Here is a 16423-nt window from a genome sequence, read left to right as displayed (position 1 = left end):
GCTCATGGATTTTGGAGCACTTTGTAACGCGGGTTCCTAAAGCACCGTGAGCCTCCCTCGATCCAAGTGACAAGGGACTAACACATTCGGTTACGGAAGCGTGACATACGGCTAAATGTTTCTGTTCCTGCACGTCGGCACTACGAATGCGACACCCAGCAGAGAGGAACCTTGGGGACACTTACAATGTTGTCATGAAGCATGACAAATTAACCATCCAGCTGAAACAGAAACTCTCCAATATCAACTCTTTAAATTAACTGTCCCCCACCCCCACCCCCTGCTCCTCAAATCAAACGCAGTGGGACATGCCACTGCCCATAGCGAGTCATCATTTGTATTTCAATTACACCAGCATCCAGAATGAGGCACCCTCTGCTCATAGCGAGGGAATGAAGAACAGTCGCCTTCTGATTGGCCATGAATACTTTTCTTTAATGTGAAACTGTTAACAAGCGAATGTATGGGTTGGTGAAAGGTGCCAGCTTGGCGTTCCCCAGACATGGAGTTCTTCATTTATCACTGGGCAGCAGCGGAGTAAACTTTCCCCCCCAGTTCGTACACTGTCCACATCAGTGTGCCTCAGTTAGGGGAATTCCTTGTAGGGGACGACAAGAGTTTAGTCTACATGGGCTAGATTTTAAAGGTATTTGGGCTAGATTTTAAAGGTATTTAAATCTAACTCACATTGATTTAAAGTCAGTGCCTATAGCCCATTTGGCCTCTGCCAAGGCTGCCAGCACCAGAGCAGATGGTGGTGATAATCGTAATGTGGAACTGGCCTGAATTCATTTCACAAGTGGGCAATCGAATGGCATCAGGTAGGTATGAATTCCAACCATTGACCCACGCCAGTTCTACACCCATGACCCAGAGGTGGAAGAGTCCAATCTCCATCCCGCCCCCACCATGAGCCAGCCAGTCCCCACGCTTTCGCATTTTGCGATCATGTTTAAAAGTTGCTTTGGAATTTCTCTCAATTTGAACACCACTGGAGAGATCCAAAACAATGAGTTAGGCTGCTACAGGACTATCACACTAGCAGATACTTTACTAGAGCAACATGTGCAAAGCTGAATCTGATTTCAACAAATTCAGAATCAGTGACCATAAACCAGATATGGAAACCGGGAGACACGCTTCAAAGCTAGAGAGAAGTGACAGTGCAGCCAACGTGACACAGAAGGAGAGACTGAGAGAGAAAGACTTCCTACTGCGGTGTCTGTACCAGAGAAATTTCCTCAAACTATCAGGAATCACACAAGACTTTTCATCCCAAAGCTGGAGCAGCTTTCCACTAGCCCAGGACTGAACTGCAGTGGCAAACGGACACAGGATAAAAGCCCTAACCCGGTGTGATGCCCCCTCCTGGGTAGCTGGTATCTGCCTCGGAGACAGACTTGACAGCCATTCGTTCCCTTTTACACTTTGGCAATACTCTGTATATAGCTTGTCATGCCAATAAAGCCCTACTGAATTGAAAAAAGCACAGTTTGGTGATCTACCCTCTGCCCAGCATCTCTTTTCCGCCTGCTCCGCTGCCACCCAATGGCCAGCTCATTGCTGAGTGGTGGCAATGCCACCTGACCAGCAGCTCCCCACTTCTCTCCCCCTCACCTCGTCTCCTGCTGCTGCTGCTTTAGAAACAGCACAGCTTATTAGTGGATAATGAAGGGACGGAGCCAGCACATGCAATGGGGCGGGGCTTGCAGGAGGACAGGCCGCCCTGGATTCTATAATGAACTGCTGAGTGTGCCACCGGATGGACTCGAATGATTCACACATGCTTCTTAGCCCCTGCGCTGCTAGGAGCTGAGGGAGAGTCTCCTTTTGCCCAAGTGCTACGGCCTGAGCTTCTGCAGCAGGAGAAACTCTGGGTACGTCTTCCCTGCAATTGGGACAACACACATAGGCATACCCAAGCTAGCTTGGATGGAACTAGCTTGCTACAAATAGCAGTGTAACTGCTGCAGCATGGCCAGCAGCATGGGGCTAGCTGCCTGCATCTGTGCCTAGGGGCCAGGCCGGGACTGTCCTCAGCCAGCTAGCCCACACTGCTGCAACTACACTGCTAGTCTTAGCAAGCCAACTCAACTGAAGCCAGCTTGGATATGCCGACACATGCCACCATCGCCCCTCCTGACTGCTGTGCGCACACATCCCACGTTCTAGCTCCACCTCTGCTGGGCGGCTCTGAGCCACCACTGTGCACAGCGCAGGACCTCCTGGCGGGCACTAGCCATCACATGTTCAAACACAGGCGCCTCTAATACTCGTGGCCCCATTTTAGAAATTCGGACCCCGATCTTCAGAGGTGCCGAGCAGCCCCAGCTCCTAATGGCGCTCACGGGAGTCGTGGGTTCTCTGAAGCTCAGAAAATCAGGCCCAGGGTGTCCCAATATAAGAACCCAAAAAACAGAGTGGCCGGCTCTAAAGGGATTTGTTACCGTGAATGGCTAGCCAGACAAGGTGGGTGAGACAATATTTGACCAACTTCTGATGGTGGGAGCGACCTGGGACAGACACGGCTATAACAACTCTGCACACAACAACGGCCAGAGAGACAGACGGGCCAGGGGAGACAGCTGCCAACAGGGGAGGTCTACATCTGGCCCTGATGACTCAGCGTATGTCAAGGGGGACCAGCAGGCGGTCAGGCCAGGCCTGGGTGCTGATATTACAGACCTAATCTTTGCTCCCTTTCATTTTGTCTTGTTTCATGCTCCCTTGTCCCGAATCAAACCCTCTGCACTTGCTGAATAAAACCCTCCTGCGGCTTCATCTCCCAGGGAGCACGCCCGTGGAAGTGCTTCCCAATTCAGCCAGCGTTCAGCTGCCTGACAGGGGATGTCATTTCACTGACTGTCGCAGCGTTCTGGATTGGAGCAGAAGCTCTGAGCGGAGCTGGCTTCGTGCACATTACATTAGGCAGCGATGATCACTGGAACGGAAGAGCTAGTGTAGCTCGGAAGAGCTGCTGCTGGAAATCAGGGTGGGTTACTGTGGTAACACACTGAAGGGAAACAATTTGAGGGGGAGGGGGGCTCACAGACCTGATTAAGATAAACATCTACAGCTAGGAGTTTTAAGTGATAAGTCTGAAGAAAGGAATGATTGAAAAGACAGCATAGATCGGGGGTCCGAGACAGAGAGACAGAGCTTTTCCCTTCTAGAGCATCAGTTCCAGTATTCGCAAAAAGAAAAGGAGGACTTTGTGGCACCTTAGAGACTAACCAATTTATTTGAGCATAAGCTTTCCAGTATTGTCTCTCACATGGGGGACAAGTTGGCTTATGGGGGGCAAGGGATAGGATATAGGGCCTTTCACCTCGAGGACACTGGTTTTGACTCGCCCCACATGGGGAGCACTGGCTGGCTCTTGGGAGGCAGGGAATGGGACACAGGACCTTTCACCTCTAGAGCAGTGGCTGCATCTGGCACCATGTCAGAGATGACTGGTTAGTTTAGGGAGTGGGATGAAGAGCTCCAGCTACAATGGCAGTTCTAATCCAGCTCCAGGTGGATGGCTTTTTTACCAAAAAAAAAAAAAAAAAAACCCATATATTAAAACTATTGTAACAGCAGCTGGGGCTCAAGAGTGCCTATAATGAAGAAGACTAGCAGATTTCAGAGTAGACTGGGAGTGGCTGAGTCATTACACATACTGAATCTATTTCCTTAAGTTAAGTATCCTCACACCTTCTTGCCAACTGTCTAAATGGGCCATCTTGATTATCACTACAAAAGTTTTTTTCTCCTGCTGATAATAGCTCATCTTAACTAATTAGCCTCTCACAGTTTGTATGGTAACTTCCAACTTATCTGTATCTGTGTGTATCTATCTATCTATATGTTCCATTCTATGCATCCGATGAAGTGAGCTGTAGCTCACGAAAGCTCATGCTCAAATAAATGGGTTAGTCTCTAAGGTGCCACAAGTCCTCCTTTTCTTTTTGCAAAGACTAGCAGATGTCTTCAACTTGCCTGTATCTTTAATAGGGTGAAGGCTCGGGCTGCACTTCACTCCCTATACCAGGAGGCCATGAAGGTAACACTGGGTTTGATTTCACAAGGTGAGGCCGACACTGGACATTTTTATGTCTGGTGTAACTTCCCACCCTCACAGCTCCAGCAGTGTGCAGAAAGGACCCAGACTGCTGCCTGGATTTTAACCAGCATCTCATGTGGACCTGTAGTTACACCACTGCACTAGGACCCAACAGACCTGGCTTCTATTCCTGGCTCTGCCCGAGATCTGCTGTATAGCCGTGGGCAAGTTCCCGGGCCTCTGTTTCATTCTCACCCTTTGTCTAGCGAGATTGTTAGCTCTGCGACAGGGACTATCCCTCAGTGGGTGTTTGTACGATGCAGCACTCCAGTGCTACGGTCATCATAACAGACTTGCTGAGAGCAAGTTAGATCAGCGGTCTGCAACCTTTTCTCATTTGTGGGCCAATGAAAATTTTGGAATGGAGGTGCAGCCCCCTTCGGAAATGATAGACCGTCTGCAGACCCCCCATGGACCACAGGTTGAAAACCGTTATTCTATGGGAACGACAACCTTTCGCAGACCCCTTAGACATGGTCTGCGGACCACAGGTTGAAAACCACCGGGTCAGGTGAATTTTATGGTGACTAAAATGTCCAAATCCTGTCCAGGACAATGTTGACACAAGAATAAAAGGGGATAAACTGGCCAGGAATAAATCTAGGCTGGAAATTAGAAGGTTTCTAACTCTAACCCAACCTTCCGGCCTTCCTCCTGTGGTTTACTCATCTGGAGTGGGCCGGATTTTGAAAGATCTATCTCCTAGTGGGGTCTTGGTGCCTGGGCTTAGCACAACCCACGTCTGAGGTTCTCACGGTACCAGAAGGTTTAGAGAGAGGTTCTGGAACAGCCCCCCAGTAGGAATCATGGGGGCAAACAACCTAACTAGTTTGAAGCTGGAGCGTGATAAGTTTAAACGGGATATGACAGGTTGACCTGGGACAGCAGGGGACCAGACTCCATGACCCAGGAGGACCTTGTCACTCCTACGTCCAGTGGTGGAGCTGCACCCGTCAAAACAATGGCGGGGAATTTAAGGGCCTGCAGCTCTCACTGACTTCAGCTCAGCACTTGAAAACCAGGCCCTAAGAGAGTAGCGTAGACAAGGCCCAAGGGGCTGCAGTCTGGTGAAATCACTAGTTATTTGATATGACCTTTGCAGCCAGGTTTGGTACAAATTAGGGTATACAGAGCTAGTGGCAGGATTTGCAGAGGTGCTGAGCACTTGTGACTCCCAGGAAGCCCAGGGAGCTATGGGGCACTCAGAGAGTTGGATAATCTGCACAGCAGGCAGCGCTAGTAAAGGGTTTGGGGAAATACCAGTCTCCTCCGGGGTGGGGGCCGGCAGACCCAATTCACTATCCGATACCAAGGTGGGTCTCCGCACAGCACTTTTGCGCTGCTTTTTGTCGCCAGGCGTGCCGCGGCGGCGAGCACTCATTGTTCACCAAAGGCTCTGTGAAAAAAACAAACCTGTATTTAGGAAACCGACGGCATCACTGGAAGGAAAAACAGTCGAACAGAGCAGGGGGGATAGAGGGTCAGGGTCCTATTCCCAGCTCTGGGAGGGGAGTGGGATCGAGGGGGTTAGAGCGGGGGGGGGGGGGGGCTGGGAGTCAGGACTCCTGGGTTCTATCCCTGATTCTAGGAGGGGAGTGGGGTCTAGGGGATTAGAGCAGGAGACTCTGTTCCCCTGCTACCATGCTCTTCAGGTGGCTTTTACACCACTTGCTCTGGGGTAAATGATGGCACCCGGCCCAGAGCCATGGAGAACAGGAGTTCTGTTCCTGCCCCACCACAAAGGAGCCGGGCCTTTGGGAACGTCACTTCCTGTCTCTGGGCCACCCATCTGCGCCTACATTCGGTCCCTCTTCCTCCTCCTCCTCAAAGCCATTGGCCTCTTCCCGGTAAAATGTTCCCTCCCCTTAACGGCTGTTACCTGTTTTCACCTGCCCCCTCCCCAACCCACCTGCCCCCGCACCCACCTTCCCCACCTCACACTTGTCCCCTTCCTCCCCACCCCAGCGGCTCACTTGCCCCCTTTCCGACCTGTCCTCCAACTCCTACCTGCCCCCTCCCCTACCACATGTGGGTCCTACACTCGTTTACTTGCCACCTAACTCCTGCCTCCCCCTCTCTCCTGCACCTGACACCCCCTCCCCTCCCTCCTTCCTCTCCCCCATTCACCCTCTCCCCTCCCCTCACACCCATCCCCTTCCACTCACAACTGTCCCCATTCCCCACACCCCTTCCCATTTGCCCCTGCTCCCACAGCTCCCCTCCCATCCCTTCTCCTCCACTTCACAACTGCCCCCCCACAGCTACCCTTCCCACCTGCCCCCTCCTTCAACCTGCCCCTCCCCTCAGACACTTCCCCCTCCCCTTCATATCTGGCCCCTCCCCTCACCTGCCCACCTCCCCCACAGCTACCCTTTCCACCTGCCCCTTCCCTCATCTACTCCCTCCCTCTGCAACCTACCCCCTGCCCTCACTTGCCCCCTCCCCCACACCTACCCCTCCCTCTGCAACATGCCCCTCACCTCACCTCCACACCCATCCCTCCCACTTCCCACCTGCCCCTGCTCCCACAGCTACCCCTCCCACCTGCCCCCTCCCCTCCAGCTACCCCCTCCTTCAACCTGCCCCCTCCCCTTCACATCTGCCCCTCCCCTCACCTGCCCACTCCCTCCAGCTACCCCCTCCTTCAACCTGCTCCTTCCCTCCCCTCTCCCCCATACCTACCCCTCCCACTTCCCACCTGCCCCCTCCCCCCAGCTACCCCTCCCACCTGCCCCACTCCTCACCTACCCCTGCTCCCACAGCTACCCCTCCCACCTGCCCTTCCCCGCACCTGCCCCCTCCCCACACAGCTACCCCCTCCTTCAACCTGCCCCTTCCCCTTCCCACCTGCCCCCTCCCCTTCATATGTGCCCCTCCCCCCATGCCCCCTCCTTCAACCTGCCCCTCCCCTTCTCACCTGCCCCTCCCCCACAGCTACCCCTCCCACCTGCCCTTCCCCGCACCTGCCCCCTCCCCACACAGCTGCCCCCTCCTTCAACCTGCCCCTTCCCCTTCCCACCTGCCCCTCCCCTTCATATGTGCCCCTCCCCCCATGCCCCCTCCTTCAACCTGCCCCTCCCCTTCTCACCTGCCCCTCCCCCACAGCTACCCCTCCCACCTGCCCTTCCCCACACCTGCCCCCTCCCCACACAGCTACCCCCTCCTTCAACCTGCCCCTTCCCCTTCCCGCCTGCCCCTTCCCCCACAGCTACCCCTCTCCCACCGCTTCCCCCTCCTTCAACCTGCCCCTTCCCCTTCCCACCTGCCCCCTCCCCTTCATATGTGCCCCTCCCCCCATGCCCCCTCCTTCAACCTGCCCCTCCCCTTCTCACCTGCCCCTCCCCCACAGCTACCCCTCCCACCTGCCCTTCCCCGCACCTGCCCCCTCCCCACACAGCTGCCCCCTCCTTCAACCTGCCCCTCCCCCTTCCCGCCTGCCCCTTCCCCCACAGCTACCCCTCTCCCACCGCTTCCCCCTCCTTCAACCTGCCCCTTCCCCTTCCCACCTGCCCCCTCCCCTTCATATGGGCCCCTCCCCCCATGCCCCCTCCTTCAACCTGCCCCTCCCCTTCTCACCTGCCCCTCCCCCACAGCTACCCCTCCCACCTGCCCTTCCCCGCACCTGCCCCCTCCCCACACAGCTGCCCCCTCCTTCAACCTGCCCCTCCCCCTTCCCGCCTGCCCCTTCCCCCACAGCTACCCCTCTCCCACCGCTTCCCCCTCCTTCAACCTGCCCCTTCCCCTTCCCACCTGCCCCCTCCCCTTCATATGGGCCCCTCCCCCCATGCCCCCTCCTTCAACCTGCCCCTCCCCTTCTCACCTGCCCCCTCCCCTTCATATGTGCCCCTCCCCCCATGCCCCCTCCTTCAACCTGCCCCTCCCCTTCTCACCTGCCCCTCCCACACAGCTACCCCTCCCACCTGCCCTTCCCCGCACCTGCCCCCTCCCCACACAGCTGCCCCCTCCTTCAACCTGCCCCTCCCCCTTCCTGCCTGCCCCTTCCCCCACAGCTACCCCTCTCCCACCGCTTCCCCCTCCTTCAACCTGCCCCTTCCCCTTCCCACCTGCCCCCTCCCCTTCATATGGGCCCCTCCCCCCATGCCCCCTCCTTCAACCTGCCCCTCCCCTTCTCACCTGCCCCCTCCCCTTCATATGTGCCCCTCCCCCCATGCCCCCTCCTTCAACCTGCCCCTCCCCTTCTCACCTGCCCCCTCCCCTTCATATGTGCCCCTCCCCCACACCTCACTCCTACCCCACCTCACCCCTGTCCTGCACGCTCCGCTCCAACTCGCCCCTCGAGCCCCGCCCACCCCCAGCGTCTCCCCGGGCAACCGGGCAACGGAAGCTGCGGGGAGGAGCGCGAGCCTGGGAGGGAACCAATCACGAGAGGGCCGGGCGAAGGAGCGCGCGCCGCTTGAGTGGCGGTTGGTGGGAGGGGCGGGGAGCGCGCGCCGCTTGAGTGACAGTTGGTGAGGAGGAGCGACTGGGATGGGAAGCAGCCCTGTCAATCCTACCAAGAGAGGCGCCTGATTGGAGAATCAGGAGGAGAGCGGCGGGAGCAGAAGGGATGGGTGGGCCTAGGAAAAACTGTCAATCTTGGCCAGAGAGGCAGCTGATTGGAGAGCTGGGGGGAAATGGGTAGGAAGAAGGAGAGGGTCTCCTCAAATTCCCTGAGGGAGGAATTCAATCCCCCCCCCCGCCCCGCCCCACAAGGTCTGGTTGACAGCTCCCATCATGCAGCAGAAGGGGTTGCTTATCAGAGCTTAGCATCAGTCCCAGAATGCATTGCACCAACAGAACAGGAATAGAGCTCCCCCAGTGCATTGCTGTACCCCAATGTGAGCGGAGGTCCCAGAATGCATTGCTACACACACGATGAGCCACGGGTGCGGGGCGGCGGTCCCAGAATGCATTGCTACACACACGATGAGCCACGGGTGCGGGGCGGCGGTCCCAGAATGCATTGCTACACACGCGATGAGCCACAGGCTCGGGGCGGCGGTCCCAGAATGCATTGCTACACACACGATGAGCCACAGGCCCGGGGCGGAGGTCCCAGAATGCATTGCTACACACGCGATGAGCCACAGGCGCAGGGCAGCGGTCCCAGAATGCATTGCTACACACGCGATGAGCCACAGGCGCAGGGCGGCAGTCCCAGAATGCATTGCTACACACACTATGAGCCGCAGGCCCGGGGCGGAGGTCCCAGAATGCATTGCTACACACACACGATGAGCCACGGGCGCGGGGCGGCAGTCCCAGAATGCATTGCTACACACACAATGAGCCGCAGGCCCGGGGCGGAGGTCCCAGAATGCATTGCTACACACACTATGAGCCGCAGGCCCGGGGCGGAGGTCCCAGAATGCATTGCTACACACACTACGAGCCGCAGGCCCGGGGCGGAGGTCCCAGAATGCATTGCTACACACGCGATGAGCCGCAGACCCAAGGAAGGGGAACGCTTTATGTACTCTTTGTCGAGAACCTGGAGCCAGCCATTTCCCCTGATTGGACCTAGCCCCCTCACAGGGGGCAAAGGCCCTTTATTCCCCCATCCTCCTGGCTCTTTGCTATCGTGGGACTTTTCCTCGCCCACTCCCATCAATCAGGCACCCGCAGCATGAGCAGGTGCCGTCAGCAGCCAGGGGAGAGGCTGGGGTTTCATACCAAGGCTTGTCGGGAACAGGCCGATCATCTGGGACCGCCGAGGGCTCCCCAGGCTGACCAGAGAGCAGCAGACGATCAGCGTGCGGGGAAAGGTGCCATCGGCCGCTGCGCACCTTGGCCGCCAGGGGTGTCGCCAACTGGCCTCTGCTCCAAGGCTGAAGAAGGTGACCTCTCATAGGCCAAGCCGGTGCTGGCTATTGTTACTTAGGGGAGCCCATCAGCCTTCACCAAGCACCATCCCCTTAGGATGGTTCGCCATCCGTTCGGGAGGAGGGTGGGGAGAGCAAACCAAGCCGGCTGTCCCGCTGCCGCATGGAAGGCAGCAGCCACCCCAGTCACCCAGCTAGCTCCTGGCACAAAGAGCGTCTTACTCTGACGATTAGGGACCAGATACAGCTAGGGATTGGGAATGCAGCACGTGAGTGATTGCTCCGTCTTCCCCAATACCATGCTGCCCGCGAGGATCTATTCCATCCATTGCCAGCTGCTCTACACATGGATATCCATCCATCCATCCCCATACCCACCATCTATCCCCCCCTTCCATCCCCCCATCCATCCCCATACACGCCATCTATCCCCCCTTCTATCCCCCCATCCATCCCGATACACGCCATCTATCCTCCCTTCCATCCCCCCATCCATTCCCATACATGCCATCTATCCATCCATCCATCCATCCCCGTATACGCCACCCAGCCATAAATCCATTCCCATACATGCCATCCATCCAGCTATCCATCCCTGTACACGCCATTTAGCCATCCATCCATCCATCCATCCCCATACACACCATCCATCCCTGTACACGCCATCTAGCCATCCATCCATCCATCCATCCCCATATACGCCATCTATCCACCCATCCAACCCCGTACACGCCATCTAGCCATCCATCCATCCCCATACACAGCCATCCAACCAACCATCCATCCATCCCCATTCACAGCTATCCATCCATCCCCGTACACACCATCTATCTAACCATCCATCCATTCATCCATCCGTCCACCCATCCCCACACACGCCATCTATCCACCCCTCCATCCCCATACACAGCTATCTATCCATCCATCCTTATACATGCTCCATGATTTTTCTGGGGACTGAGGTGAGGCTGACTGGCCTGTAGTTCCCAGGATCCTCCTTCTTCCCTTTTTTAAAGATTGGCACTACATTAGTCTTTTTCCAGTCATCCGGGACTTCCCCCGTTCTCCACGAGTTTTCAAAGATAATGGCCAATGGCTCTGCAATCACAGCCGCCAATTCCTTTAGCATTCTCGGATGCAACTCGTCCGGCCCCATGGACTTGTGCACGTCCAGCTTTTCTAAATAGTCCCGAACCACTTCTTTCTCCACAGAGGGCTGGCCATCTATTCCCCCTGTTGGGGACACTGGGCATGGCCACTAGGTAACTCGAGGGGATGGAAGACCACGAGTGTCGATGAAGCCCCCTCGCACTAGGCCCCGGTGTCCTTGGCCCCCCTCCCGCCTAGAGGCACTCGCAGCAGCTCTGCGTACTAGGCCCAAGTGTCCTTGCCCCCCTCTCCCCCCCGCCTGGAGGCACACACAGCAGTTATACTGAGAATCTGCAACAATATGTTGCAGAGTCAGACTGCCTGAAACTAAGCAAGGCCAAACAGGGGAGATATGGAAGAACAATGCTGAATAAAGCAGCTTTATGTATAGTTTAACAAATGATACAGAGAACCAGGGAACTAGCTGGGAACTGGATTGGCTGGCTATATGGATACTTGGGGAAGCTTGCTATTGGATAAGTATGCTGGAAAAAAGGATGTCTAAAAAGCCTGTGTAACTTCCTGCTTTGTGTACAGGATTTGAGATTCAAATCTCCCTGTACCTATTTGAAGCTGCAAATAAACTTTTCTGCTTCTCCACCCCGTTGTGATTATTGGGTGTAGCACACCGGGTAACGAACCAACTCAAGCTGTTGTTGAGCCTCTCGGCACTGGGTGCCGGCAACACCCCTGTTGTGATGCCCAGCGCAGCAGTCTGGGAGCTGTCCTTGTTCGTGAAGACAGGAGTACATTAACTTTTTCCACATCCTCTGTCACTAGGTTGCCTCCCTCATTCATTAAGGGGCCCACACTTTCCTTGGCTTTCTTCTTGTTGCCAACATAATAAATGATAAATGATCATCATAAATGATGTGGAGGATGGTGTGGATTGCACTCTCAGCAAATTTGCGGATGATACTAAACTAGGAGGAGTGGTAGATAAGCTGGAGGGCAGGGATAGGATACAGAGGGACCTAGACAAATTGGAGGATTGGCCAAAAGAAATCGGATGAGGTTCAATAAGGATAAGTGCAGGGTCCTGCACTTAGGACGGAAGAACCCAATGCACAGCTACAGACTAGGGACCGAATGGCTAGGCAGCAGTTCTGCGGAAAAGGACCTAGGGGTGACAGTGGACGAGAAGCTGGATATGAGTCAGCAGTGTGCCCTTGTTGCCAAGAAGGCCAATGGCATTTTGGGATGTATAAGTAGGGGCATAGCGAGCAGATCGAGGGACGTGATCGTCCCCCTCTATTCGACATTGGTGAGGCCTCATCTGGAGTACTGTGTCCAGTTTTGGGCCCCACACTACAAGAAGGATGTGGATAAATTGGAGAGAGTCCAGCGAAGGGCAACAAAAATGATTAGGGGTCTGGAACACATGACTTATGAGGAGAGGCTGAGGGAACTGGGATTGTTTAGTCTGCAGAAGAGAAGAATGAGGGGGGATTTGATAGCTGCTTTCAACTACCTGAGAGGGGGTTCCAAAGAGGATGGTTCTAGACCATTCTCAGTGGTAGAAGAGGACAGGACAAGGAGAAATGGTCTCAAGTTGCAGTGGGGGAGGTTTAGATTGGATATTAGGAAAAACTTTTTCACTAGGAGGGTGGTGAAACACTGGAATGCGTTACCTAGGGAGGTGGTGGAATCTCCTTCCTTAGAAGTTTTTAAGGTCAGGCTTGACAAAGCCCTGGCTGGGATGATTTAATTGGGGATTGGTCCTGCTTTGAGCAGGGGGTTGGACTAGATGACCTCCTGAGGTCCCTTCCAACCCTGATATTCTATGATTCTATGCTATCTATCTCTCTATCTATCTCCATCCACTCCCTCCATCTATCTACCTATCCCCATCCACCCCCGCTATCTATCTATCTATCTATCTATCTATCTATCTATCTATCTATCTATCTATCTATCTATCCCCATCCACCCCCTCTATCTATCCATCTATCCCCATCCACCCCCTCTATCTAGCTATCCAGGGTATGGGCAGAAGCTAACTGGCACCCAGCACCAGAGGGGAGGCAGAGTCTCAGGTCTGGGGGTGGATGGATGGGCAGGTGCAGGGTAGCTCTGCCCAGTGCTGTGGAAATGCAGCCAGCTCTGGGGTGGAACTGGCACCCCAAGGGAGGCGGAGTCCTGAGATGATGGACAGGCGGGTTTCAGGTTGCTGGAGGAGGCAGCCCTGCGGTGCGGGAGGGGGGGGGGATCCTGGACTCTCCTGGCTCCTTCCCCCTCCCAACTCCTGTGATTCTGCTCCCACCCTTGTCCCCCCCCCCCGCTGCCCCACCCAGTGCTGACCTCACTGCCATTCCAGCCAATGGAGTGGCAGGACAGCTCCCGCGCGGAAGGCGCCATGGTGACATCGACCGTTTACTTACGGTTTGCAGCAGTTGGTTACCGGCCGCCCCGGTGCCGGCGAGAGGACCCCGGTGTCCGAGTCCCTGCCTCCCGCTCGCACCGTGAGCAGAGCCGGGCGGCGTGTCCGGGGACGGCGTCGCCCCTGGTGGTGGGTAACCCTGGCGATAGGGGCTGTCAGGCGGGGAAACCACCCCAGATCCAGCGCCCCCTAGAGGGGACAGGCCCCGTGCCCCATTCCCCGCCCCCCCTGAGCCAGCCAGTCCCCGCCCTGGGGCCGGAGGGGAGCCGGCGCCCCCTAGAGGGGACAGGCCCCGTGCCCCATTCCCCGCCCCAGCCAGTCGTAACGTGGCCATTGGTTGTCTCTCTCCCCTCAGGCCATGGCTGCCCACGTGCCCCTGCCCCCTGGCCTGCCCCAGCTGCTCAAAGCCGGCACCAGATACTTCTCCGGCCAGCAGGAGTCGCTCTTCAGCCACATCACGGCCTGCCGGGCCCTGGCCCTGTGCCTCCGCACCTCCTACGGGCCGCTGGGGCGCAGCAAACTGGTGATCACCCACCTGGGCAAGCCCCTGTTCACGGCCCACGCCGGCACCATCCTGCGGGAGCTGGAGCTGGAGAACCCAGTGGCCCGGATGCTGGGCGTGGCCAGCCAGGCCCAGGAGGAGGAGACGGGCGACGGAGCCAACGCCGTGGTGCTGCTGGCCGGGGCGCTGCTGGACAACGCCGAGAAGCTGGTGCGTGCCGGGCTGCCCGTGGCCGCCGTGCGGGACGGCTACGAGGTGGCCTGCAAGGAGGCCGTGCGGCTGCTGCCCGGCCTGGCCTGCCACACGCTGGCGGATCTCCGGGACCTGGACAGGGTGGCCTGGGCCCTGCGCACCGCCGTGGGCAGCAAGCTCTTCGGCTACCAGGATTTCCTCGCCGGACTGGTGGCCCGGTGCTGCGTGGCCGCGCTGAGCCCGGAAGGCACCTTCGAGCCCGATAACGTGCGCCTCTGCCAGGTGCCGGGGGGCGGCGTCACTGACTCCTGCCTGCTGGAGGGCATGGTCTTCTGCACCGAGGCCGAGAGCCGGGCGCACCAGGCACACCAGGCCCGGATCGCCGTCTACTGCTGCCCCTTCGGCCTGGCCCACACCGAGACCAAGGGCACGGTGCTGTTCCAGGGGCCGGCAGAGATGCGGGCGTACAGCGAGGAGGAGCTGCTCGGGCGGCGCGTCCGGGCCATTGCCGAGGAGGGGGCCGGCGTGGTGGTGGTGGGCGGGCGGGTGGACCCGCTGGCCCTGCAGTACGCCGACCAGCTGGGGCTGATGGTGGTGCGGCTCAACTCCCGGCTGGAGCTGCAACGCCTCTGCCGGGCCGTGGGCGCCGTCCCGCTGGCCAGCCTGGTGCCCCCGCCGCCCGGCGCCCTGGGGCACTGCCGGCACGTCTACCTGACCGAGATCGGGAGCACGGCCGTGGTGGTTTTCCGCCAGGACGGCGGATCCTGCCCCGTGGCCACTGTCCTGCTGCGGGGCGCCACCACCGAGCTGCTCTGCAGCCTGGAGGAGGCGGTGACGGACGGGCTGAACACCTACAAGGCCCTGGTGGGCGACCGCCGGCTGCTGCCCGGGGCGGGGGCCGTGGAGATGGCCCTGGCCGTGCGGCTGGCCACGCTGGGCACCTACATCCCCAGCCCGGAGCAGTACGCTATCCTGGAGTTTGCCCAGGCCTTGAAGACCCTGCCAGCGGCACTGGCCGAGAACGCTGGGCTGCCGGTCAACAAGACCATGGCAGCACTGGAGGCCCTGCACCAGCTGGGCACGGCCACGGCCGGCGTCCGGCTGGGCGAGGGGGGGGGCTCCCACCATAGACGCGGCCCGGGAGGGGGTGCTGGACTCCTTGCTGGTCAAGGAGAGGGCCATCCGCCTGGCCGTCCACACGGCCACCACCCTGCTGGGCGTCAGCCACATCCTGGTAGCCAAGAAGAGCGGGGGGCCCAAGGTCCGGGCGGAGAACCCCAATTGGGACCTGGAACCCGACGCCCTGGAGTGAGCCGCTGTCGAGGGACAGGCCACTGCCCCGCGGCCACATGGAAACGGGTCCCCGCCGGCCCTCCAGCCCCTGCCCCGATCCGCCTGTTGGCACCCCAATAAACAGCTTCTCACCCCGTTACACAGACTCCGTCGTCAGTTTTTGCACCCGCGTCGCGCTGGGTGCTGCCCAGACCCCCCTGACCGAGATCGGGGCCCTGTCGCGCCGGGCGCTGCCCAGAACTCCCTGACCAAGATCGGGGCCCCGTGGCACCAGGCGCTGCCCAGACCCCACCGACCGGGGGCCCCGTTGTGCTGGGTGCTGCCCAGACCCCCCCGACCAAGATCGGGGCCCCGTTGCACCAGGCGCTGCCCAGACAAGCCTGACCAAAGCACTGTCTGGAACCTGGGGCCCCGAACCCCATTATTTGTGAGGCAGGCGGTCTGCAGAGCCCCAATGCCCCGGCGTGGGGCCAGCCCTACCTGCCAGGGGAGAGCGCCTCCTCCTGAGTCCCCCGCCCTGCTCCCTGCCCCACAGCGCCCCCTAGGGCCAGCCCTGGGGCCAGCCCTGCGTGCCAGGGGAGAGCACCCCTGAGCACAGCGCCCCCGAGTGCTGCATTGGGTGTAGGGGGCTCCCTCCCTCACTGGGTCTGGAAATTGGAGTGAGAACCAGGTCCCTGCACTGACGGTGAGGGACCTGGTTCTCACTCCAATTTCCAGACCCAGTGACTCCCCTCGGCCTCCCCGCAGCCCCCACCAGCCGGGCTGGCCCTGCTCCAATCGCCTGCCGGCAGCGCAGGATGCCAACAACCCCGGCCGTGCCGCTGGACCGGGATCCCCCCGCGGGCATCCCCCGCAGGCCCAGTGGCCTGGGCCCGAGCTTCACCATCCAAAGCGGTGGCCGGCGACTCCCAAGCTAGCGAGCCAGCCTCCTCCCCCGTCGCATCTGCCAGCACGGCTTGTCCGCCCCACCCCTGCAC

The 16423-nt window shown here is 58.5% G+C and overlaps 2 protein-coding genes across 2 annotated transcripts in view; one reads left to right on the top strand and one right to left on the bottom strand.

The window, feature by feature from the left end:
• The window catches only part of DNAH2 (dynein axonemal heavy chain 2), a 109671-nt gene extending 101248 nt beyond the window's left edge, over positions 1–8423 (bottom strand). Inside the window, 2 exon segments of the mRNA XM_078850877.1 lie at positions 5369–5504; positions 8371–8423. Coding sequence (XP_078707003.1) covers positions 5369–5489 — 121 coding nt within the window. The 5' untranslated portion in view covers positions 5490–5504; positions 8371–8423.
• A 5012-nt stretch (positions 8424–13435) lies between these two features.
• Positions 13436–15465, top strand: LOC144929932 (T-complex protein 1 subunit theta-like). The gene is made up of 3 exons (XM_078850813.1): positions 13436–13588; positions 13815–15231; positions 15284–15465. Exons 1-3 carry the CDS (start codon positions 13436–13438, stop codon positions 15463–15465), a joined length of 1752 nt encoding a protein of 583 aa, XP_078706939.1.
• Positions 15466–16423: the final 958 nt, after the last annotated feature.

Source organism: Lepidochelys kempii, chromosome 28 (assembly GCF_965140285.1).
Source record: "Lepidochelys kempii isolate rLepKem1 chromosome 28, rLepKem1.hap1, whole genome shotgun sequence".
Taxonomy (NCBI): domain Eukaryota; kingdom Metazoa; phylum Chordata; order Testudines; family Cheloniidae; genus Lepidochelys; species Lepidochelys kempii.
This window is presented reverse-complemented; position numbering and strand designations above follow the sequence as displayed.